The sequence below is a fragment of the Centropristis striata genome, chromosome 17, assembly GCF_030273125.1.
Source record: "Centropristis striata isolate RG_2023a ecotype Rhode Island chromosome 17, C.striata_1.0, whole genome shotgun sequence".
NCBI classification, from domain to species: Eukaryota; Metazoa; Chordata; class Actinopteri; order Perciformes; family Serranidae; genus Centropristis; species Centropristis striata.
The window spans coordinates 10,943,256-10,969,382 of record NC_081533.1 but is presented as its reverse complement, the minus strand read 5'-3'; the positions used below and the strand labels follow the sequence as shown (position 1 = coordinate 10,969,382).

Genomic DNA, 26,127 nt, shown 5'->3' with positions numbered 1-26,127 from the left:
GTTCACAGGCTGAAAACAATTGTGATGACAGTTTGGCCTGTAGGCAGATTACTTTATTTTTAATCTAAACAGGTTCAACAGCAGCTCTACCACTTTCCTTTAGAATCTGTTCTGCCCTCCTTCAAGTACATGATTTACTGGAAGTCTATTTGAGTCTCTTTGAGTGACAGGAAATAGCTGACATCCAGTTTTCTTGGCAGGGTTAACCTTAAACTGTCCAATTAAAAATACATAAAATTATATTCCACTCCTTACTCAAGACATATTTCAGCTGTACATTTAAAAGAAATGCATTCTCAAAATCTTGGGGTTGCAGTTGTGTTGACAAGAAGGGAATGTTAGGCAACAATAAAATGTTCCTTCGGGGCAGAGGATAGTTATCTTAATAGAAGATTTAATTTGAAGTGAAACCAATCAGAATTGAGTGTGACGTTACAAAAAAACAAAACAAAAAAACAAAACATTATTTGCACAAATAATGTTTTTTCCCAAGTTTCTTTTTATTCATAGTTCACAATATTACAGACACAAAATACACAAGACAATGATAAAGTACATCTTTGGCAACAGGAAACAGTGTACACTGGTTTGATTTAAACAATTATTCAGATTTGGATCTTAAATTGTGTTAAAATGTTTGAGCTCATTGATTACAGTTTACAGGTTATGCACTGGACATCATATGAAATAAGACTGTGTTTAGCTCATAAAACAGAAATAAGTTGAAGCTGAAGAATAATTACATATTTTATGTGATTCAACATAATATCAATTGTTCAGAACAATGTTTTCTCCAATCTACAGAAAGATATGACTTTTTAATAGCTTCTCTCCCTCTTCTTCACTGATCTTGTGAAAAGTTGCTGGTAAATATGTAAAACAAATAAAAACATGCATCAAATTCAGAATATTGACAAATACATACATTTCATTTTTAACAAAAAATATACTGTTTTAGTACGGTTTTCAGTTAAATATATCAGTATAATATACCATTGTTTTATTTACATTTTGGAATTATGTTGTATAATGATGTTAAATATTGTTTTAGAAAGCATCCTTGTGATTACCTGTGCATGGTCATATGGGACCACACCCACATAAAAATAATGGTCTGTTTTTATTCCTTCTCACAAATTCACTATGTCAGCCACCATATTAGTAATCTTTGGTTTTTCCCCTCTAAAAATGATATTGGTCAAATTCAAATGTCAAAATCAAATTTTGGTCAGGCCCAAATATCTGTAATAGAAATGTTATGCCCTTAAAAGATAAGGGGCTTATTTGACTATTAAATTGTTTAAGTGCATCAGAAATATAATGTGTAGTTACATATTGAGGTAATAAAAAATAAAATAACTCTGAAGCAACATGTTTAGTAGGATTGTACCACAAATAAATTCTACTTCTGTGAGAAACAAACCAACACATGCAGCAGTTGATGGATTCTGAAATAAAATAGAAATGCGTTTACAGGAAGGATCAGATCAGATCAGATAAGATTTACATCTACAGGAAGATGTGACTTTTTTTTAATGATGAATTGAAGAGTCACAGCACGTTTTGGTTCTATTCTTTTTTCAGGTGTGATAGTCTGTCCATGAAATATTTTGCTTCATCTGAAACAGATTTGGCTCCATCCCAGACAGCCTCTGCTGCCTTCTTTCCTCCTTCCTCTACTGTCTCTGCATCCTCAGCTGCATAATATCCTGTAACACTCTTCCAATCACAGCTGCCACTTTAACTGTGGTTAATATGGTTCAAACTGCCTTTTTTCTTGCTGCTCCTCCTCCTGCTGCTGCTGCTCCTCCTGCTACTACTGCTACTCCTGCTGCTACTCCTGCTCCTCCTCCTCCTGCTGTTGCTGCTCCTCCTGATACTACTGCTACTGCTCCTGCTCCTGCTGCTCCTGCTACTGCTGCTAGTGCTGCTCCTGCTGCTAGTACTATTGCTTTGCTCATTTTTGTATCTCCACTCTTGACAAGTACGAGAGCTAGTGCAGCAGAGAAAGCTCCTACCAGTGCATTTTTTGTATAACCTGCCACTGTGATCCAACGCTGCTCTCGTTGGATCATTTCCTCTGCTGCTTGTAGCATCTCATTGGTGTAGCAGCCTCCTCTGTTTGCCTCAGTTATGTCATCTATTGTCTTGAGGAGCTCCTTCACCTGGAACTTGTTGCTTCTGTATTCATCCTGCTGGTCGTTCTTCCAGTATTTATTATCAATGACATGACAGCGTCCTCCACACTTCTCTACAAGATCACTCAATGACTTATTCTTTTGGACAAAATCTATAATTTTCTGTCCTTCGGGGAGCTGGTCACCATGAGTGAAGAGAACTGTTGTGTATTTGAAAACTTTTTCAGAAAATTATTGCTTCATTTTTGTGATGACAGCCTGTTCTTGCTCTGTGACTCTGTCCACTTTAAGCACAATTAGAAAAGCATGAGGCCCAGGAGAGCACTCTGAGATACACCTCACTATCTCAGCCTTCAGCTCCTCCTCAGGTCTGTCTGTGTCAAAGAAACCAGAAGTGTCGATCAAAGTGATTCTTCTTCCGTTCACAGATTTGGTTTCTGCTTTACATTCTGTTGTTTCAGAGTTGACCGATCATGAACAGTTCTTCTCCAAATATGGTGTTAGCCACACTGCTTTTCCCAGTTCCAGATTTTCCCAAGATCACAATCCTCTTTGTGTCAGACACTGAAAGAAAAATAGTCCATTAGTTATACTTGAATTAATATATATTATTTTTTATTTTTACATACAAAAAGTTACAAATAAAGTAAATTACAAGTATTTGTATTTGTTAACTTTTACTGAACATCCACATTTCCATGAGAATATTCTACATCAGACATTCCTGCAAATATTTTATAGGACACAGCTGATTGGGACTATTCTGCAGAAATTTTACTGGTCAGATAAATGGTGCATTTAGTACTGATTTATTACAGTACTTGTAGATTCATTTTAAATTTGAGTTCATTTATATTTGATGAACTTGAGCGCTGATACACGAAAGTATTAAATTTCTTTCTTTCTACTATTAAAAAAGAAAGGAGATGGTGGGAGTGCTTGTAAAACAATATAGTCTGTGTATGTCTGACCACCATGCAACACTGGTGACACAAACAACAGGGCTAACTTAATGTCAAGAATATCACATTAGATTGATTTTAATAACTTTAATGTAATTTATTATCTATGATGATAAAAGTATTTGATCAGGACTTGGTATCGACGGGTAATCAATATTGGATTAATCGGATCATAACAGCATTATTTCTAAAACTCAGTTTTGGACGGAAAAATGTCTTTCTCCTTTCCTCTGAAATGCCCATTTGTTACCCTCTTGGTACCCAGATGCATTGTCTTCCTTCATGTATAAAACATACACAAGAGATCAATTATACACTTTTCTCACAGAACCAATCATTGTTCAGCAAAATCAAAATAAAGGAAAAGGAAAAACTAACTGCTATCTCAGTGTATCCCCTTCACTGTAAAAACGGTAAAATAAAAATCTACCAAACAAAAACTATTATTTTCATATCTGTGTCCTGCACCTTAATCAACAACCCTGACTGAAATAACTAAAATAAATGAATTTACCGTCCATGTTGCCAACAGCAAAGTAACTCTGATGTGACAAATAGTCAGACTGACACGACTTCCAGAGACTTTGTGAATATGTCTCATGTATCACCTGCTTTGTTTTTTTTTTTGTATGTTTGTTTGTTTGTTTGTACTTTGAGTGGCTCAACCACGTTATTCAAAAACTTCACAAACAGTTCTGCCCTTGCCCTGGCACAGGATGTTTTTCTCTCTCACGTACAGTAAATACATTCCCTCTCTCTTCTGTTGTTCCAGTGTCTAGACGTCATTGGATGAACAGATGAACAGATCATTTTATTTTAGTTGTATTATCATGTAAAGTATCAGTTTTACATTGTTCACAGTACCAGGGTTTTTCCATCCCTGCCAACTTCCGTATGGAAACATTCTAGAATGTGCTATGATTGGCTAGTGCTCATTGACGCACCACTGTAAAGTCTAAAACTGTTATTCATTTATTTTAAGATTTAAGATTTCGTCTCCCTGTGGTTGTTTGAAGTTGTAGATTTTTTTTAAAACATACATTTTTTAAACATGTTGTCAATTTTCCTCAACAAAGTTGTTAACAAGATTACTTGTAGCATTGCTGTATTAATTTAACCAGTGGCTTGTTCGCTGGCTAGCTCCATTCTTCATGCTACACTGGTTACACAAAATGAGCGTGGGCGAAAAAGTTGTCACTCTTCTTGTGATATCAATAAGCACTCCAACAATGCGAAAAGAATGTGTGCATTAAGTAATAACTTGTTTTATTTTTCTTAAGTACGCAAATTAGCTAGATGCTAGCATTGCTAGCTAGCTGGCTACTGGAGCGAGCGGATATCAGCTCTCGAGGCAACAGAGCAAGCTAGAGATGTCCACTCTCCTCACAGCAGAGTGAGTGTCCAAGCAGCATAGAGTGAGGCAAAGGGATCATTGCAAGAAGTAGTCTTTATGCATACTGTGTCAAAGAGCTGCTCCTTTTCATACCTTTTGAGGGTGGAGTGTCTGTGAGACAGAAGTGGTCAAAATAAAATTTTGAATTTTAAAAATTGTTTTTTATCTGTTTTTGTTGGCAGCATCCACTGCAGGGAGTCACCTGTACAAGTTCACAGACTGATAACAAGTGTGATGACAGTGTGGACAGATTACATTTTCATTTTTTAACTAAATAGTTTGATGGCAGCTTCACCACATTCCTTTATGTACATGATGTACTGGAAGAAGTTTATTTGAGTCTCTTTATGTGACATTTTCTGATTATCTTTAGCAACAGGAAACAGTGTACACTGGTTTGATCAAAACAGTTCTTAAGCTTTAAATCTATAAATTCTGTTAAAAAAAACAAAAACAAGATGAAGCTGAAAGACTAATTACATATTACACATGAATCAACATAACTGGATTGTTTAGAACAATACTTTCTTGCAGTCTACAGGCAGATATTATTTATATTAAATGTTTTAAAATAAATTTTCTCCCTATTCTTCAATGAAAGACTTTTAGTAACTAGGACTGCGCGCAGTACTGAACGGGCCCTCGCAGTACATGCGTGTCGGGGCATGCTGCCGTCGGGGTTTGTGCATTACAGGGGCCAGTCTATACCACCCCTATGAATGTCATTGCCTTAAGTGTTATTGTGTGGCCATGGTGGCACTTACTAAATTAAACTGCCGCCAGAGCGCCACCTAGGGGCCGATCAATTAAATCTTTAAGGGTTATCCTCAGGAGGGCATTGACAATAAGTATACCAAGTTTGGTGTTAATCCGACCAACCGATTTGGAGATATATGATAATTCAATTTAAAGAGCGCCACCTAGTGGTCATCGCCCAAAATTTTGCAGAGAGCCTCAGGGGCTCATGGGGAAGTAGTAACCTGAGTTTCATGTCATTCAGACACACCAATGTGGAGATATGCAACACTTCGTGTTTTGTGTTGAAAATAGCGCCACCTGCAGGAAGTTGTTATTTAATAACTTGAGTATTCTTTGGGTAATCAAAATTCTTTTAATAACTTTTTGTCATGAGGGTCCATAGATGCTGTGTGCAAAGTTTGGTGCAAAACGATGAAATTGCCTAGGAGGAGTTCGAAAAAGTAGGTTTGCGACATTTCGCGAATTTGCGAAAAAAAACTCAAGGTGAAAATGGGCGTGGCTTATATCACGAGATTCAGCACAACTCAGTGAGCGCGTGGATATAGGTTTTTTGAATGTGCGATAAAGTATGTGGGAGTTATTAGCCAAAACGCACTTTCCTGTATTATAGCACCACCTAGTGGTGGAAATTCAGGATGACAATAGATTATAAAATTTTTCGCCAGTTGTGACTTATATTTGAAGTTTCATGACTTTTGGGGTATGTTCAGGCAGTGAAATATGCGATCATTTGGGGGGAAGAAAAATAATAAAAAGAACTAGGACTGCGCGCAGTACTGAACGGGCCCTCGCAGTACACGCGTGTCGGGGCACTCTGCCGTCAGGGTGTGTGCGTTACAGGGGCCAGTCTATACCACCCCTATGAATTTCATTGCCTTAAGTCTTATGGTCTGGGCACAGTGGCACTTATTAAATTAAACTGCTGCCAGAGCGCCACCTAGGGGCAGATCAATGAAATCTTTAAGGGTTATCCTCAGGAGGGTATTGACAATGAGTATACCAAGTTTGGTGTTAATCCGACCAACCAATTTGGAGGTATAAAATACTTCAATTTAAAGAGCGCCACCTAGTGGTAATCGTCCAAATTTTTGCAGCGAGCCTCAGGGGCTCATGGGGAAGTAGTAAACTGAGTTTCATGTCATTCAGACACACCAATGTGGAGATATGCAACACTTTGTGTTTTGTGTTGATAATAGCGCCACCTGCAGGAAGTTGTTATTTAATAACTTGAGTATTCTTTGGGTAATCAAAATTCTTTTAATAACTTTTTGTTATGAGGGTCCATAGATGCTGTGTGCAAAGTTTGGTGCAAAACGATGAAATTGCCTAGGAGGAGTTCGAAAAAGTAGGTTTGCGACATTTCGCGAATTTGCGAAAAAAAACGGTAGGCGAAAATGGGAGTGGCCTATATCACGAGATTCAGCACAACTCAGTGAACGCGTGGATATGAGTTTTTTGAATGTGCGATAAAGTATGTGGGAGTTATTAGCCAAAACGCACTTTCCTTTATTATAGCGCCACCTAGTGGTGGAAATTCAGGATGACAATAGATTATAAAATTTTTCACCAGGTGTGACTTATATTTAAAGTTTCATGAGTTTTGGGGTATGTTCAGGCAGTGAAATATGCGATCATTTGGGAAGAAGAATAATAATAAAAATAATAAATAAACATTCGAAATACAATAGGGACCTCGCAGGTCGTTGCCTGCTCGGGCCCTAATAATCATTAGAAATACAATAGGGACCTCGCAGGTCGTTGCCTGCTCGGGCCCTAATTAACTGGCAGCAGCTCACCTGCAAAGGACTGTATTTTTAATTTAATTTAATTTAATTTATTCATTTTACAGTTTCTGTGTTTATTTTAGAAATATAGTGTATTATTTGAAATGAATTTGCAGTATACAGTACACTGTAATCCTTAGATGTATATTTACACTGAAATCTGAACTGTATGTTACTCTGTTGATGTCATACTGTGTGTCATACTGTGTGTTAGCACTTTAAGATAATGCCATTAAAACTAAACTGTGTACTCTATCATATTAAAAAATTACAGTTTTTTATATACAGTTATATGGTCATATTTATTTATAGATATAAACTGTATTTCTAAAAGACAGTAGGAAAATACAGTAAAATACAGTACTTTACAGGCAAACTGCTGACACACTGTAGACAAACAAAAGAAAAAGTCATTTTCCAGAAATGTTCTCTTTTTTTACTCATTATTTAACAGGGTTTTTCTTGTTTTTACATTGAGTGCAAATAACATAAGGAAGGTCATTGTTGTACTTTCAGTACAAATATTTACCATTACATGGAAGTTGAAATATGTAAAATAATATAATAGGACATTTTTGTACAATGTTATTCAATAGCTTAATGGTCTTGGATGTTAAATTACAGTGAATTATGTGTGGAAGAAAAAGAAAATATATATCACATTACTGAATGAAAAATTTGTTTACAGTAAAACTTATTATTTTTTTATTTTATAATTTATTGTAAAAATAAAGGGGAAAAAAAGAAGAGAAAAAGTCTGTGCAGCAAAACTTGCTTAACACTTAGCATCATAATAAAGTTAAAAAAGAAAGTTATTCTACAGTATATGTTGATATATTTTTAAATACAGATGTTTAATGAATATAATATGTATTTAAACTTTTTTTAGTGCAGTTAATTACTTTAAATGTACACTTAAAAAATGTAGTGTATGACATCAATATAGTGGGATAGTGTTCAGGTTCTACTGTAAATTTACATCTCAGGCTACAGTGAAATAGTCACGTCTCATTACATGCTGTAGCCCTCAATAGAGAACTCAAATATACTTAAAATATCAACCCGACCAAGTGTTATTGGAGGATATTACAATACTTATTTTATCATTATACAAGACTTATATTATCATTATTATTATTATTATTATTATTATTCTATTATATTGATTGGTCAGATGCCATGGTGTCACTATCTGTGACCTGATCTTCACTGATTGGCTGGTAGAAATCCATGTGGTTCTACAACCTCACTGAGAGTCACGAGGACCCCATTTGGATGTCCGCTGAAGTTACCAAATATGGTTCTTTGCCCAATAAAAGGTTAACTCTGGGGTGGTCCGTAGCGTAGTGGGTTACACAGGCGCCCCATGTGCAGAGGCTACAGTCCTCGCTGCGGCGGAGCCGGGTTCGAATCTGGCCTGAGCTCACCTTTGCCGCATGTCCTCCCCTCTGTCACCCCCTTTCTATCTGTCTCACTATCAATAAAAGCCTTGAAAAATGGCCAAAAAAATGTCTTAAAAAAAAAAAAAGGTTAACTCTGTTTTGGCTTAAATCTATTGAATCTGTCCAAAGCATCCTTTTCTTCACCACTAGATGGAGAGTCGTACATGACATTCTGCATTCTCTGCTGCTTCCAGTGGTTCGTCTGCTCCCTCAGCTGCTAAATATCCTGTAAGACCTCCCATTACAGCACCTACTACCTACTACCTCCTATATCAAAGGCACAGCATTAATTTTCATTTATATGCAGATGACACCCAGTTATATATACCGTTGAAACCAGGTTCTTCAGATATTTCCCATATTCTCTCATGCCTGACTGATATAAAAGCATGGATGTCCAACAACTTTCTCCAGCTAAACGAATCAAAAACAGAGAAGGTTGTCCATGCTTTTATTTGTTCAAGACGAGACTACTGTAATGCCCTGTACTCTGGGATCAGCAAGGGAAACATCCGTAGACTTATACAAACTGCTTATACAAAACTTATAAAAATGCTGCTGCCAGGCTTTTAACCAGTACAGGGAGTGACCACATCTCTCCAACCTTTGCTGCCCTCCACTGGCTGCCTGTGAGTTTTAGAATAGATTTGAAGATGTTATTACTTGTTTTTAAAGCCCTGAATGGTCAGGCTCCTGCCTATATCCCTGACATGCTTTTACCCTACGAGCCTGAACGCTGCCTGAGATCCGCCAGCACAGCTTTGCTTCTGGTCCCGAGGTCCCGTCTCATTACTAAAGGTGACCGGGCCTTCGCTATCCGTGCTCCACAGCTGTGGAAGTCCCTGCTCGGCGATCTCAAGCAGGCTCACTTTCATCGATTGGCCTTTTCTTAATTTCCTTTTATTATCGTTGTATAATTACCTTGTTGAGAATGGTGATTTTAAATAAAAAAATGTTTAAGTCCAATGTCATTTCGTTTTATGGTTTTATTTTGTGTTGTCAGTAAATTGTATTTGATATGTTTTATTTCTGTTGTACAGCACCTTGTAACTCTCTTTTGAAAGGTGCTATATAAATAAAGTTATTATTATTATTATTATTATTATTATTATTATTATTCCACACATCACTATCTCAGCCTTCAGATCCTCCTCAGAAACCAGAAGTGGCGATCAAAGTGATTCTTTGTCTGTTGACAGATTTGGTTTCTGCTTTACATATATTTTATTTCAGAGTTGGGAGTGTCACTAGTCATGAACACTTTTTCTCCAGCTATGAGTGTTAGCCAGGCTGCTATCACTCATAGTGTGCATTTGTTTTTTTTAATTTGTTTTTGTTTTTCATACACATAAACTCCATTACAAAAATCAGTTCTATATTTGGAGTATTTGTGTTTGTAAACGTTTCATAAAACTCCACATTACCACTCCAAATATATTTCTCTCTACTTTCATCAGATAGTGAAGTGGAGAGAATATTAGACTCAAACTTGTGGCTTCTTTTCAAACTAATGCAGATCTGTGCTGCTATCAACAGGTTACTGGAATGTAGTGAACAGTTTGGTACTTTTTGGTGGTTGAAATGTCTGTTTGTGTTAAGTTGCTCAACAAAAAGTGAAACTTTCCTCCCTTCCTTTGCTTTTATTTCTCAATAAATATTTTACATACAGATGACAGGGACTATTCAGCTGAAATGTTACCAAACAGGTGAATGCTACATTTTACACTAACCAGTACTGATTTAACTACATTAGTTAGGTTTCAAGTGTGATCATTATAATGATAAATTAGCCAAAGTATGAGTTTTCAAAATGCCACGTCATAGTTATATACAGAGAGCAGTGCTGACAAGTAAAAATTGAAATGTTGGAGAATAACTGAAAGAAGTAACATTAACTCACAGGCCATGTTGTTGGAACAAAAATGGATCCACCAGACGACTGTCCTTTGTGTTTGTTCTCTTCGGCTCTGACGCAGTTTTTATTCTGGTTTGACTTCCGTTACCTGTTTGTCTGTGTGGGGGGCGGGGATTCATTTGTAAATCTTCTTACATAGTGAGGACATTTCATCTGCTCCTCACTTCTTCATAGGCCTGTTTAAGGGCTAAGACTTGGTTTTAAGGTTCAGGTTTAGTTTAGGGCAGTGGTTCCCAATCTGGGGGGCGTGCAGGAGAACTACAGGGGGGCGCAGCTTTATCACCAAAGTCAAAAATATAATTGGTCATTAAAATATCTTTGCATCCATCTGAAAGGGGAACAACACTTAATTTAAAAGTTCCAATATGTGATGTAAATGGGTGAGAAAAGGTCAGTCAGTATTTGTGAACATGAGCTCGTCTTTCTCAAAGCCAGAAACCAGAGAAGAAGTCTGTGGCTGGGAGACTGATTATGTGGATCCACAAAAACAGTATTTTTTCTATTGTGATGCCTTTTAGTCATGAAACAACATTTTTTTATTCATAAACCCATAACATGGGTACTGTCAGTGTGTCAGGCCTGGACATGAAGGAGGACTCAGATGCAGAGCGTAGATTCGTGTGGACTTTATTAATCCCTCTTTTCCTCAGGACACGGTGATAAAATAAATGGCTATGAAAATATCCTATGAATCTAATAAGAACAAAAAAACACTCCAAAAGGGAGGGACAAAACAGCAGACACAAAAGGAAAATGAACCAACAGAAAATCACTCCAAAGGGAGGAAAAAATGCTAAAGCTAAAGATACAAAACAAAAGGCACTCCTAAAAAACAGAGGCTGAAACACACTATGGCACTAGGAACAAACTAAGAACACTATGAACACAAAATCACTCGCCTGGAGGAAAAGAAAACACTTCACAAAGAATCAGAGACAAACTTGGACTATGGTAACTGGCTTGGGTGATCGACAGGAACGAAACACTCTGGCACAAGACAAAGGGAGACGCAGACTATAAGACACATGAGGGCAATGGGGAACAGGTGGACACAATCAGGAATCAGGGAAGACAATCAGACTAGTGACACCAGGGGAAGGGCAAGTGATCTGAAACGAGAGGAGAGTTAATTTTCAAAATAAAACAGGAAGTCACAAGACAAAATAAAACCCAGAACAAGACAAACCTCACCGCGGTGTGACAGTACCCCCCCCTCTAGGGCCGACACCTGACGGCCCAGGTTGGTCAGGGTAGTCCCTATGAAAATCCTCTATTAGACCAGGGTCTACTATGTAGCGGGAGGGAATCCACTGTCTCTCCTCTGGTCCGTATCCTTCCCAGTCCACCAGGTATTGTCTACCCCGGCCCCGGCTGCGTACCGCCAGCAACTGCTTGACTTTGTAGACTGGGCCGCCGTCTACCACTTCTGGCGGCGGCGGAGGTGTGACAGCCGGGACCATGGGACTCTCCTTGGCCGGTTTGATCTGGCTTACGTGGAAGGTCGGGTGAACACGGAGGGATCGAGGCAGGCGGAGGCGGACGGCCGCGGGGCTAATGATCTTGGTGATGGGGAATGGACCCACGAACCGAGGCGCCAGCTTCTTGGAGGGGACCCTGAGATGGAGATCTTTAGCAGACAGCCACACCCTCTCACCTGGCTGGTAGGCTGGAGCGGGTCGTCTCTTACGGTCTGCCGCTTTCTTGACTCGATCCCCTTGACGAGTTAACACCTGCCGAGCGGCCGCCCAGATACGGCGACAACGACGAACTACGGCATGGGCAGAGGGCACAGAGACTTCTGGCTCGTTGTCTGCAAAAACAGGAGGCAAGTAACCAAATACACATTCAAACGGCGAAAAACCTGTGGCTGAGGTGGGCAGTGAGTTGTGGGCATACTCAACCCAGACCAGGTGCTTGCTCCATGTAGAGGGATTCTGGGTGACCAGACACCGGAGGCCGGTTTCCAGTTGCTGGTTTAGGCGTTCGGTCTGGCCGTTGGACTCCGGGTGATATCCGGAGGTCAGGCTGGCCTTGGCTCCGATGAGTCGACAGAACTCCCTCCAGAACCGGGAAACAAACTGGGGCCCCCGGTCGGATACTATATCCTTGGGAAATCCATGAATCCTGAAAACATTGTTCATCATGGTCTCTGCCGTTTCCTTGGCGGAGGGCAGTTTTGGCAGAGCAATGAATCTAGCCATTTTGGAAAATCTATCCACCACTGTGAGGACAGTGGTGTTACCTTGTGACACTGGGAGCCCCGTGACGAAGTCCATGGAGATGTCGGACCACGGTCTGGAGGGGATGGGGAGCGGCTGTAAGAGTCCCATGCGTGACCTGGAGGACGTCTTGTTTCGGGCGCAGACCGAACATGCCTCTACGTACTCCCGGACCCCCGGCTCCATGGATGGCCACCAGAACCTCCGAGAGATGGCGAACATAGTCCTCCGAACTCCCAGATGGCAGGAAAGCAGCGAGGTGTGGGCCCAGTGGATCACCTGTGGGCGCAACTCAACCGGGACAAACAAACGATTCACTGTGCACCCACTAGGTGGCGGAGCCTCACCATTAGCCTGCTTAACCTCATTTTCTATTTGCCAGGTCACCGCTCCAACCACACAGGTTAGTGGGAGGATAGTCTCTGGTACCTTGGCAACAGGCTCGGGGTCAAAGAGTCGAGACAGGGCGTCTGGCTTGCCGTTGCGGGACCCCGGCCTGTAAGAGAGAGAAAAGGAAAACCGGTTAAAGAAAAGCGCCCACCTGGCCTGGCGAGAATTGAGTCTCTTGGCTTTTCTGATATATTCAAGGTTCTTGTGATCAGTCCAGACAATGAATGGATGGTTTGCCCCCTCAAGCCAGTGTCGCCACTCTTCCGGGGCAGCCTTGACCGCCAGTAGCTCCCTGTTGCCGACATCATAATTCCTCTCCGCTTTGGACAGCCGCCGTGACATGAAGGCGCAGGGATGCATCTTTCCATCCTGCTCTGACCGTTGAGAGAGGACTGCCCCGATCCCTTCGTTGGACGCGTCCACCTCGACCACGAACTGTCGCTGTGGGTCTGGCATGGTGAGGATGGGAGCCGAGGTAAAGCGACGCTTGAGGATCTGGAAGGCTGTCTCCACCTCAGGAGACCAGTGAAAACGCACCTGTGGAGAAGTAAGAGCATGGAGTGGGGCAGCTATTGCGCTGAAGCCTTTGATGAACCGTCTGTAAAAGTTAGCAAAACCAAGGAACTGCTGAACCTTCTTACGGCTATCAGGTGTGGGCCACTCAGTAACAGCGCTAATTTTAGCCGGGTCCATCTGCACTCTTCCAGGGGCTACAATGAAGCCCAGGAAGGAGACGGTGTTGGCATGGAACTCACTCTTTTCAGCTTTGACATAGAGTTTGTTCTCCAGCAGTCTTTTTAGCACTTTGTTTACATGGTCTTGGTGTGTGTCAAGGTCAGGAGAGTAAATGCGAATGTCATCAAGGTATACATATACAAAATGGTCCAGAAAATCCCCAAGTACCTCATTAATCATTGCTTGGAACACAGCAGGCGCGTTGGTTAATCCAAAAGGCATGACCAGGTACTCATAATGACCGCTTGGGGTATTAAACCCCGTTTTCCACTCGTCCCCCTCCCTTATTCTGATCAGATGGTATGCGTTGCGTAGGTCTAGTTTAGTGAAAACTTTGGCCTGCTGGAGCTGGTCAAACACGGAAGACATGAGAGGAAGTGGATAACGGTTCTTTATAGTAATGTCATTAAGGGGACTATAGTCTATGCAAGGTCTTAGGGACCCGTCCTTCTTGTCCACAAAGAAGAAACCGGCACCTGCTGGTGATGAAGATGGGCGGATCAACCCCGCCTTCAGGGAGGTGCCGATGTACTCCCTCATGGCCTCCCTCTCTGGCCCCGAGACCGAGTACAGTTGGCCCTTGGGAATGGTGGAGCCTGGAATAAGTTCAATGGCACAGTCATATGGCCGATGAGGAGGGAGTGACATGGCCTTGGTCTTACTAAAAACCTCCCGAAGGTGGTGGTAGCAGGAGGGCACAGAGCTCAGGTCCGGGTACTCGGAGTCTATGGTGGAGTTAGCAGAGGTAAAATTAGCCACAGTTACATCTCTCCCCTGAGTAGAGATGTCTAAACAGTCACCAACACAGTCCTCCCCCCACCCCATAATTTCTCCCGTTCTCCAGTTTACATGGGGGTTGTGGTGAAACAGCCATGGCTGTCCCAAAATCAGTGTTTGGGATGGTGATTTGAACAAATAAAAACGTATGTGTTCCCTGTGCTCGTTTATGTGCATTTTGAGGGGTTCTGAGATGTGTGTGATGGTGAAGAGTTCATTTCCATTGAGAGCTTTGGCGTTGATCGGTCTAACTAAAAGTTCAGATTTGAGGCCCAACTCCTCGGCTAAACCCCAGTCCATTAAACTCTCATCAGCCCCTGAGTCAATAAGCGCACCAAGTTCTGTGGCAGTGTGGTGTATTACCTTGACTGTGGTGAGGGTACGTGGCACGGAGCTCAAGGCAGTAAACTGACTCACCACTGTGGATCTCTTGGCTGAGCAAACAGCGGCACGATGGCCTAACTCCCCGCAATAAAAGCACCGGCCCTCCTGCTGTCGTCTCCGTCGCTCCTCTTGTGTCAGCCGAGCCCTTCCCAGCTGCATGGGCTCTCCCTCCCCTTCCATGGGAGAGGGACGACGCTGCTCTGGCAGTGAACGGCGGGGTTCCCGCCAGCCCGGTGCTTGTGTGTGCGTGGATCTCTCTGCGGATTGGCTGCCGCGTTGCTGTTGGAGTTGACGGACCCTGTTGTCCGTCCGGATGGCGAGCGCGATGAGGGAGTCTAAGTCTGAGGGTAAATCCAAGGGCACAAGAAGGTCTTGAATGGGGGCTGCCAGCCCCTTCAGGAACACATCGTACAGGGCTGTGGTGTTCCACCCACTTTCCGCAGCCAAGGTGCGGAAGTGGATAGCATAGTCACAAACTGAGTTGCTGCCTTGATTTAGTCTGCTCAGCTCCTGAGCTCTTTCCCGGTCTGTCGTGACCGGGTCAAAAGTCCTCTGTAAGGCTGCCTTAAAGTCTGTGAGGGAGTTGCAGAGTGGAGAGTCCTGAGCCCACTCTGCTGAGGCCCAAGCTTTGGCTCTACCGGTCAGGTGGGACACCATAAAGGCTATCTTGGCTCGGTCAGTGGGGAAAGCATTGGGAAACAGTTCATAATGAATAGAACAATCAATGAGAAAAGTCTTACAGAGTCCTGGTTCCCCAGAGAATTTTTCTGGTTGAGCCAACTTACAACCAGCCCCGACGGTAGGCACAGCTGGGGCGGGAGCAGCTGCGGCTGCTAGAGGCTCGAGAGCTGTGGTGATCTGGACGGAACGGTCCTGGAGGGCCTGAATTTGAGTCGCGAGGTGACTCAACTGGTAAGCCATGGTTGTCTGAAACTCCTCCTGACGGGAGAGACGGGCCTCCTGAGCGCGCAGGAACTCTGCCATCTGATCAGTCTCTGCTGAGTCCATACTGGCCAGAGTGTACTGTCAGGCCTGGACATGAAGGAGGACTCAGATGCAGAGCGTAGATTCGTGTGGACTTTATTAATCCCTCTTTTCCTCAGGACACGGTGATAAAATAAATGGCTATGAAAATATCCTATGAATCTAATAAGAACAAAAAACCACTCCAAAAGGGAGGGACAAAACAGCAGACACAAAAGGAAAATGAACCAACAGAAAATCACTCCAAAGGGAGGAAAAAATGCTAAAGCTAAAGATACAAAACAAAAGGCACTCCTAAAAAACAGAGGCTGAAACACACTATGGCACTAGGAACAAACTAAGAACACTATGAACACAAAATCACTCGCCTGGAGGAAAAGAAAACACTTCACAAAGAATCAGAGACAAACTTGGACTATGGTAACTGGCTTGGGTGATCGACAGGAACGAAACACTCTGGCACAAGACAAAGGGAGACGCAGACTATAAGACACATGAGGGCAATGGGGAACAGGTGGACACAATCAGGAATCAGGGAAGACAATCAGACTAGTGACACCAGGGGAAGGGCAAGTGATCTGAAACGAGAGGAGAGTTAATTTTCAAAATAAAACAGGAAGTCACAAGACAAAATAAAACCCAGAACAAGACAAACCTCACCGCGGTGTGACACAGTGTCTCTGTTCTTGTCTGTTTCATACTCTATACTTGATCTTTAGTGCTCTAGTTTTTGGATTTGAGAGACAGTTGGTCATGTCTGAAAACGTTCCAACATGTTGTGCAACCACAATCACAGCACATATCACATTCCATCTCATGCTTTAATATAAATATTACTTGGTTTAAGTCTTAATTTGTTCAAATTACCTTATTTCAAATGTACCAGTACTGATACAGATATAGAACAAAGCTTAGTGAGGTTGTAATGAGCACTAGAGGCTTCCTCAGTGGGCTCAGAGTGCCCGTATGTCTCAGATACAGTAAACACATTTTCTTCTCCCTTCACTTCTGCTGCTCCAGTGTGTTGACTTCATTGGATTTCAACAGATTAACAGATTAATTTGTTTTTGTCATATTATCATGTAAAATCCCACTTTTACATCTTGTGTTGCACATTTATCACGGGTCGTTTCACATTAAAGGTTAAATACTGTCATTGCAGATATCTGGTAATATTCAAACATCTGTGTACTGTAAGTGAGTTTTTATTTTTTAGGCAGATAACTTCTTTATTATTAACTTAAACAGGTTCAATGGCAGCTTGAACACATTCCTTTAGATCCCAGTCTGTCCCTCTACCCTCATGTGTTTCTGTCTGTGTGTGTGTGTGTGTGTGTGTGTGTGTGTGTGTGTGTGTGTCTAAACCAACTTCAACTTAAACCCTGTGGTTCCTGTGATCCAGTGCCAGTTAGTTCTACGTCATAACTCTGTTTTTAAGTTGTCGTGTTTTTGATGCGTGTTTCTAACCGCCCTGTTTTTCAGCCGTTCAGGACCTCCCGTTGTATCCGGCTCTCTTCATTTCTGCCTTTGTGACCTGAGTATTTTCGTTTGTATTTTTCACTGTTTAAAATAAATTATTTTTTGCTTCTACCCTTATAATCCGTGTCCAGCGAATGAGTCCAGTTCCACCGAACCGTTAAACTATTCTGCCCTCCTTTACATACATGATGTACTGGAAGAAGTCTATTTGAGTCTCTTTGACTGACAGGAAATATCTGACATCCAGTTTTCTTGGCAGCGCTAATTTAATTTAAATAAAATGTTCCATCAGGGCACAGGATAGTTATCTGACTGAATAAATATTAACTATTAAATAACTATATTTTCTAAAGCAGATTAATACTCTGAGTGACGGCTACATGAACCCAAGTCTGGACAAGACTTCATTTGAACTGTGAACCAATCAGAGTTGAGTGTAACTTTACTAAGAAAAACTTTATTTGCTCTAATAATATTTTTCACAAGTTTCTTTTTATTTGTAGTTCATAATATTACAGACACAAAATACACAACAAAATTGATATAGTATATCTTTGGCAACAGGAAACAGTGTACACTGGTTTGATTTAAACAATTCTTAATATTTGAATCTATAAATTGTGTTAAAATGTTTTATGTCATTGATTACAGTTTACAGGTTGACAATTGGCAAATAGCATCATATGAAATAAGACACTCTGTGGTTAGCTCATAAAACAGAAAAAAGTTGAAGCTGAAGAAATAATTACATATTACATGTGATTCAATATAATTGGATTGTTCACAACAAGATTTTCTCCCATCTACAGACAGATATGACTTTAATAGATTCTCTCCCTCTTCTTCACTGATCTTGTGTTTGTCTTCATATAAAACCAGTCCCCCAGTGTGTGTGTGTGTGTGTGTGTGTGTGTGTGTGTGTGTGTGTGTGTGTGTGTGTGTGTGCGTGTGTGTGAAATATATAAGCATAAGAGAATGAATATTGAATGCATGTTTTTTATGTGTATTCAAAGCAAGACAAACTATACAAAAGTTGTTTAGGTGTACACATAAAAGTGTGATTACTAAATGGTGTCAGGCTGGTTAAAAATAAAAAAGAATAGTGGCTGGTAAATATGTAATAAAAACATGCATCAAATTCAGAATATTGACAAAAACAAACATTTCAGTTTAAACATAAAATATACTGTCTTATTACAGTTTTCGATTAAATATATATCAGTATAACATCCCATTGTTTTATTTTCTTTTGGAATTGTGGTTGTATAATAATGTTAAATATTGTTTAAGAAAGCATCCTTCTGATTACCTGTGCATATAAAAAATAAGTCTGAAGTGTTTTTTTATATATCAGTCTCAAAAAACCTACACAGGTCAGGCCCAAATATCTGTAATAGAAGTTTAAGGCCCTTAAAACATAAGGGGCTTACTGGATTATTGAATCGTTATAGTGCATCAGAAATATAATGAGAGTTAAATTTTTCAGTAATAAAGTGTAAAATAACTCTGAAGCAACATGTTTAGTAGAGTGGTACCACAAATAAATTCTACTTCTGTGAGAAACAAACCAACACGGATGAGCAGTAGTTCATGGATTATAAAATAAAATACAAATGATAAACAGGAAGGATCAGATCAGATCAGATAGGATTTTCATCTACAGGAAGATGTGACTTTTTAATGATAAATTATCTTCCATGTCTTCAAGAGTCACAGCACGTTTTGGTTCTATTCTTTTTTCAGGTGTGATAGTCTGTCCATGAAATCGTTTGCTTTATCTAAAACAGATATGGCTTCATCCCAGACAGCCTCTGCTGCTTTCACTGCTCCTTCCTCTACTGTCTCTGCATCCTCAGCTGCATGATATCCTTTAAAACCTCCAACCACAGCTCCCACTGCAGCGGACCCTACAACTGCCACTTTAACTGTGGGTAATACAGACCACCCAGCTCCTCCTGCTGCTCCTCCTGCTGCTGCTGCTCCTCCTGCTGCTGCTGCTCCTGCTTCTCCTCCTGCTGCTCCTCCTGCTGCTTTTTTTAATGCTGCACGTGCCTCTACCACGTCTTTGATTGTTTCTATTAATGGTATTCCTACCTTCTTTAAAGCTGTTATCACTACTCCAACACTAACTCCCACACCAAGCAAAGCTCCTAACAGTGCACCTGTTGTAATACCTGCCAGTTTGATCAAAATCTTCTTGAATATGCTGCCCTTAGCCTGCTCTCTGATCTCTTCCTCTGACATGTTTGGTGATGACTTTCTAATGCGCTCCTCCTCTTGTTGGATCATTTCCTCTGCTGCTTGTAGCATCTCATTGGTGTAGCAGCCTCCTCTGTTTGCCTCAGTTATCTCATCTATTGTCTTGAGGAGCTTCTCCACCTGGAACTTGTTGCTTCTGTATTCATCCTGCTGGTCGTTCTTCCAGTATTTATTATCAATGACATGACAGCGTCCTCCACACTTCTTAACAAGATCACTCACAGCCTTATTATTGCAGAAATACTGCTCAATTGTTTGTCCTTCATCGAGCTGGTCACCCTGAATAAAGAGAACAGTTGTGTATTTAAAGACTTCCTCAGAAAAGTATTCTTTTATTCTTGTGATGACAGCCTGTTCTTGCTCTGTGAATCTCTCCACTTTAAGCACAATGACAAAAGCATGAGGCCCAGGAGAGCACTCTGTGATACACCTCACTATCTCAGCCTTCATCTCCTCCTCAGGTCTGTCTGTGTCAAAGAAACCAGGAGTGTCGATCAAGGTGATGCTTCTTCCATTGACAGATTTGGTTTTTGCTTGACATTCACTTGTTTCAGAGTTGCCAGTGTTGCCAATTTTGAACAGTTTTTCTCCAAATATGGTGTTAGCCAGGCTGCTTTTCCCAACTCCAGTTTTTCCCAAGAGGACAATCGTCTTTCTGTCGGACACTGAAAGAAAAAAAAATCCATCATTAATACTGTGCAATTTTTGTACGTTTTTTTCAAACAAGAAGATACACATGAATTGCATTACAAAAATCATTGCCATGTTTGTTAAGTTTTCATAAAACCCCACATTTCCACTCCAAATGTAATTCTTTCTATTCTCATCAGATAGTGAAGTGGAGAGAATATTAGACTCAAACTTGTGGCTCCTTTTCAAACTAATGCAGATCTGTGCTGCCATCTACAGGTTACTGGGATGTAGTGAACAGCTTGGTACTTTTTGGTGGTTGAAGTAAATCTTTCCTCCCTTCCTTTGCTTTTATTTCTCAATAAATGTTTTACATACAGATAACAGGGACTATTCAGCTGAAATGTTACCAACCAGGTGAATGCTACATTTTACATTAACCAGTACTGATTTAACTAGTTAGGTTTCAAGTGTGAACATTATAATGATGAATAAGCCAAAGTATGAGTTTTCAAAATGCCACGTCATATTGTAATGTACAGAGAGCAGTGATAACAAATTAAAAAAGTGTTGGAGAATAACTGAAAGAAGTAACTCACTGGCCATGTTGGGGAAAAAATGGATCCACCAGAGGACTGTCCTTTGTGTTTGTTCTTCTCTGCTCTGACGCAGTTTTTATTCTGGTTTGACTTTCGTTATCTGTTCGTCTGTGTGGGGCGAGGGGATTTATTTGTAGGGGGGGCGCAGCTTTATATAAAAAAAAATTACAGGAAATACTATTGCGAACAATTGTAAAGATAGGGCACTATATCATATGGTTGCACCTAATATATAAAAATAAAACAAAAAGAAGTTAAGCGGAACCGACGTGACTGTGTAGCTCCAACCATGCCCCCCAGAAAGAGAGCGAGAGAGAAAGACACGCAGCTAGAGAAAAAGAGAAAAGATAAGAAGGAAGTGATGTTCCAAGATGGACAGATTTGGGACTGGGATGATGTGGTACGAAGCAGTCAGTCACTGGAGGACTTCTTGTTTTCTTGCACACTAATTCAGTTTGAAATACTGCTAAAGAGGGAGATGTAAGTAGTTGCACTGTTCCTAACTTCAATTTTAACATTTGGAGTTGATTTTACTTGAAAAATATATTCACTTTTTTCCATTTATTTTCAACTAGCTTATTGCTACTTGAAAAAAAAGTGTCCCACATGTACATGAATCTGGGTTGGGCTTCCTAGAAAAATATGATGTCATGTACCACTTATCACAGTTTTGCTGACAGTTTTGAGTCAAAAATGCAATTGGTTTATTAAAACAATACATTAAAATGTCTTTGCATCCATCTTAAAGGGAAACAACACTTATATGTGATGTAAATGGGTGAGAAAAGGTCAGTCAGTATTTGTGAACATGAGCTCGTCTTTCTCAAAGCCAGAAACCAGAGAAGAAGTCTGTGGCTGGGTGACTGATTATGTGGATACACAAAAACAGTATTTTTCTATTGTGGTGCCTTTTAGTCATGAAACAACATTTTTTATTCATAAACCCATAACATGGGTGCTGTCAGTGTCTCTGTTCTTGTCTGTTTCATACTCTATACTTGATCTTTAGTGCTCTAGTTTTTGGATTTGAGAGACAGTTGGTCATGTCTGAAAACATTCCAACATGTTGTGCAACCACAATCACAGCACATATCACATTCCATCTCATGCTTTAATATAAATATTAATTGGTTTAAGTCTTAATTTGTTCAAATTACCTTATTTCAAATGTACCAGTACTGATACAGATATAGAACAAAGCTTAGTGAGGTTGTAATGAGCACTAGAGGCTTCCTCAGCGGGCTCAGAGTGCCCGTATGTCTCAGATACAGTAAACACATTTTCTTCTCCCTTCACTTCTGCTGCTCCAGTGTGTTGACTTCATTGGATTTCAACAGATTAACAGATTATTATTTTTTTGTCCTATTATCATGTATAATCCCACTTTTACATCTTGTGTTGCACATTTATCACGGGTCGTTTCACATTAAAGGTTAAATACTGTCATTGCAGATATCTGGAAATATTCAAACATATATGTACTGTAAGTGAGCTTTTATTTTTTAGGCAGATAACTTCTTTATTATTAACTTAAACAGGTTCAATGGCAGCTTGAACACATTCTGTCTGGTGATCTCCCTCCTGTTTTCCCTCAGTCCCTCTACCCTCATGTGTTTCTGTCTGTGTGTGTGTGTGTGTGTGCCTCATCCTCTGCTCATCAGAGCACCTTAACCAGGTGCACAGCTGTCTCCGCTCCCCTGATTACCTGCCTAATTAAACCCTGTGGTTCTTGTGATCCAGTGCCAGTTAGTTCTACGTTGTTCCTTGTAAGAAGAGCTCCATTTTTAAGTTGTCGTGGTTTTGATGCGTGTTTCTAACTGCCATGTTTTTCTAGCCGTTTAGGACCTCCCGTTGCATCCGGCTCTTTTCATTTCTGAGAATTTCCATTTGTATTTTTCACTCTGTAAAAGTATGAGTCCAGTTCCACCGAACTGTTAAACTATTCTGTCCTCCTTTACGTACATGATGTACTGGAAGAAGTGCTGATAACTTGAGTGCTGATACACAAAAGTAAATCTGTTCATTTCTACTATTAAAAAAAAGACGAGTTGGGAGCACTTGGTAAATAATGTAGTAATGAATAAAACCATTATTCCTAAAAAATGTCCTCTTTCCTCTGAAATGCCCAATTGTTACCCTCTTCATCCTCACAGGTATTGTCTTCCTTCATGTATAAAAACATACGCAAGAGATCGATAACAAAAAATCCTCATTGGTCAGAAAGCAGTTAACACTATTAGCATAAAGGGAAGAATGGTAAAAACATAAAAAGGCACCAACTAGCACATTAATGATCAAAAATATCTAATCTTTTCTAACAGTACCAATCACTTTTCAGCAAAATTAAAATGAGAAGGAAAAAACAGACACTGTCTAAGTTTATCCCCTGCACGATAAAAAATAACTTTTATTTAAATATCTTAATGAGAAACCCTGACTGAAATAACTGAAATAAATTAATTTACCGCCCATGTTGTCAACAGTGAAGTAACTCTGAAGCGACAAATAGTCTGATTGACACGACTGCCAGAGACTTTGTGAATATGTTTCATGTATCACCTGTTGGACTTTTTATACACTCAGCAGTGGATCAACTACATTCCTCAGAAACCTCATAAACAATTGTGCCCTCCTCCTGACAGAGGAGGTTTTCCTCTCTCTTACTAAATCTGTTCCATAAACTGTTAATTCAAACAGTAAATACACACAAATATTCCATCTTGGTGGGGCTTCAGGGGAAAAGGGTGATGTCATGTCCTACTGCTCCAATCAGAATTTAGCTGATGACACAAACCGGCTGGTGCTGCTGCAGAGATTCATTTTAATTTCAGAAAATATGAGTAGATAATAAATGCTGGCACATGGTTTGTCTGAATTTAAACTCCTAAAGGGTTGAATTACCACAACATGTGGTGGGCATAATCCTGAGGTTGGATTAGCTGTTAAGGGTAATGAATGAATGAATGGACGTAACTCCAGTTGTATGAACATGAATATGTGTGTAGCCTTCTAAGTACTGTGCTGAATTCATTTACAATAATAAATACAATACATAAAGCAAGCCTATGTATCCACTCTTATGTTGGTAAGAGTATTAAATATAAGAAAAAATCCCCCTTTAAAGTACATTTTGAATGGATAAAAAATGTTTTAATTGCAATTAATTGAAGATTGTTTTTTTGTTTTGTTCTATCATCATGTAAAATCTCCAATTTACATTGTCAATTTCACATTTTTCACAGGTCCATTCACATTAGAGGGAAAACATTGTCACTACAAATCAGGAGCGCGTCTAGCGAGAGTGAGGGGCTGAATATGATTTCCTTTTTAAGCCTTTGTTTTTCAAGCCAAATTCATCTCTGTATTTATTTCTGATGTAATTTACTGATTTCCAATGCTCCCCAAAAAATCCTGGAGTTGCCCCTGTTACAAATATTTACACACATATACAGGCATTCTGTAAATGAGTTTTTGTTTATTATGCAGGATTTCTTCATATCAACAGGACATCTAATTTCAATATTTTAGAAGCTGCATATTTCCCACTACAGTAGCATGAGGTTCCTCGTTAAACTACAGTTTACAGAATATCTTTTCATATCTTTAGAGGGTGGTGTTTCTTTGAGACAGAGCTAGTCAAGAGGAATTGTTTTTCTCTTTTTTTTATTGGCAGCATCCACTGCAGGGAGTCACCTGTACAAGTTCACAGGCTGAAAACAATTGTGATGACGCTGTGGCCGTAGGTAGTTCTTTAAGTTCTTTAACGTAGTTTTAGTTCTTTTAGTACTTCTTTAATTCTAATCTAAACAGGCTTGACGGCAGCTTGACCACATTCCTTTAGGAACTATTCTTCTCTCCTTCACGTACATGATTTACTGGAAGTGTATTTGAGTCTCTTTGAGTGACAGGAAATAGCTGAAATCCAGTTTTATTGGCAGGGTTAACTTTATAGCAGAAACTGTTAACTTTTACAACATAAAAAAAATTATACAACTCTTAACACAGTACGTATTAAAATTAAATGAATTCATTCCAAAAACCTGGGATTGCAGTTGTGTTGATAAGAAGGGATTGTTAGGGCACATTCACTTTTGAATAACCTTATTCGTTAACACTTTATTTTATTTTTCTGCATATTTCTGCAATAACTTTTAGGAATAACTTTTGGAAATGTCTTTGAAAGGAAGCCCAATGTTCATGGTAATTCAGTGAAAATTAGCAAGTAACTTGTTTGACATTAATCCCAAACATCTGTGGTTCATTTTAAGAGCTGTGGGAAAATGTAACCTTTATTTAACCAGGTTCCAGGTTTAACCACTATTGCACTATTGCACTTAAGGACTTGGACATTTTTTAAAACATTGTTACTTAGATATATATTTTATTTATACATATATTGCTGACACCGTTGATAATGTTGTGTTTTGTTTTAAATATTTTTCTCATATTGATATAAATATCAATATTTTGAACTGTGCAACTGGAGGAGGACTGCTCCAAACAAAATTTTGTTGTCTTGTACAATGACAATAAAGTTATATTCTAGGTTGTCCCATTAATATCAATGATCTCTATTCAAAGGGACAACAGTATAACAAAAGTAATGGACAACACAATAATAACAACAGTGAAACAGGAATGAATGCATTCAAAATGTTTGTACATGAACAGTTACCAATTATTACCAAAATATATAAAAGGAGTTTTCCTACAATAGCTTTTTAAATAAACAACTGCCAATGACTGAGTGTATGAACATTCAGATTTGGCCAACCAGCCCTGGAATTAAGAGTATAATGATGATTTAGGGCTTTAGAGTTTGTAACATATTGCAGCAGATTGAAGAGATAGATTGCTCATAAAACAGAAATAAGTTGAAGCTGAAAGACTAATTACATATTGCATGTGATTCAACATAATTGGATCGTTCAGAAAAAGATTTTCTCCCATCTACAGACGGATATGACTTTTTCATAGCTTCTCTCCCTCTTCTTCACTGATCTTGTGAAAAGTAGCTGGTAAATATGTAAAAAATTTAAAATTTACTTTTTAGAATTAGATTTGTATAATAATGTTAATGCGTGCATAGTCATATGGATGTACACCCACATAAAAAATATTCTGTTTTTATTCCTACTCACAAATCTGTGAAGTTTTTTTTTTTTTTTTATGAGTCTCAATAAAAAACCTACAGAGGTCAGGCCCTAATATCTGTAATTGAAGTGTAAGGCCCTTTAAACATAAGGGGCTTACTGGATTATTGAATTGTTAAAGTGCA

At 39.7% G+C, this 26,127-nt stretch overlaps 1 protein-coding gene and 1 pseudogene across 1 annotated transcript; both read right to left on the bottom strand.

The window, feature by feature from the left end:
• Nucleotides 1-1,228: 1,228 nt before the first annotated feature.
• On the bottom strand, nt 1,229-9,353 carry LOC131990181 (GTPase IMAP family member 7-like; annotated as a pseudogene).
• Nucleotides 9,354-19,089: 9,736 nt separating this feature from the next.
• LOC131990180 (GTPase IMAP family member 7-like) lies at nt 19,090-20,358 on the bottom strand. The gene is made up of 2 exons (XM_059355579.1): nt 19,500-20,358; nt 19,090-19,316 (listed from the first exon to the last, which is right to left on the bottom strand). Exons 1-2 carry the CDS (start codon nt 20,356-20,358, stop codon nt 19,090-19,092), a joined length of 1,086 nt encoding a protein of 361 aa, XP_059211562.1.
• Between the last annotated feature and the right edge of the window lie 5,769 nt (nt 20,359-26,127).

Excerpts from the sequence above, each read along its gene's own strand:
- LOC131990180 (XM_059355579.1), bottom strand. The coding sequence starts at position 20,358 with ATGTGTATCTTCTTGTTTGAAAAAAACGTACAAAAATTGCACAGTATT. Across the intron at positions 19,317-19,499 it reads ACTGTTAGGAGCTTTGCTTG|GAGGAGCTGGGTGGTCTGTA; the intron begins GTGTGGGAGTTA and ends GAGGAGCAGCAG.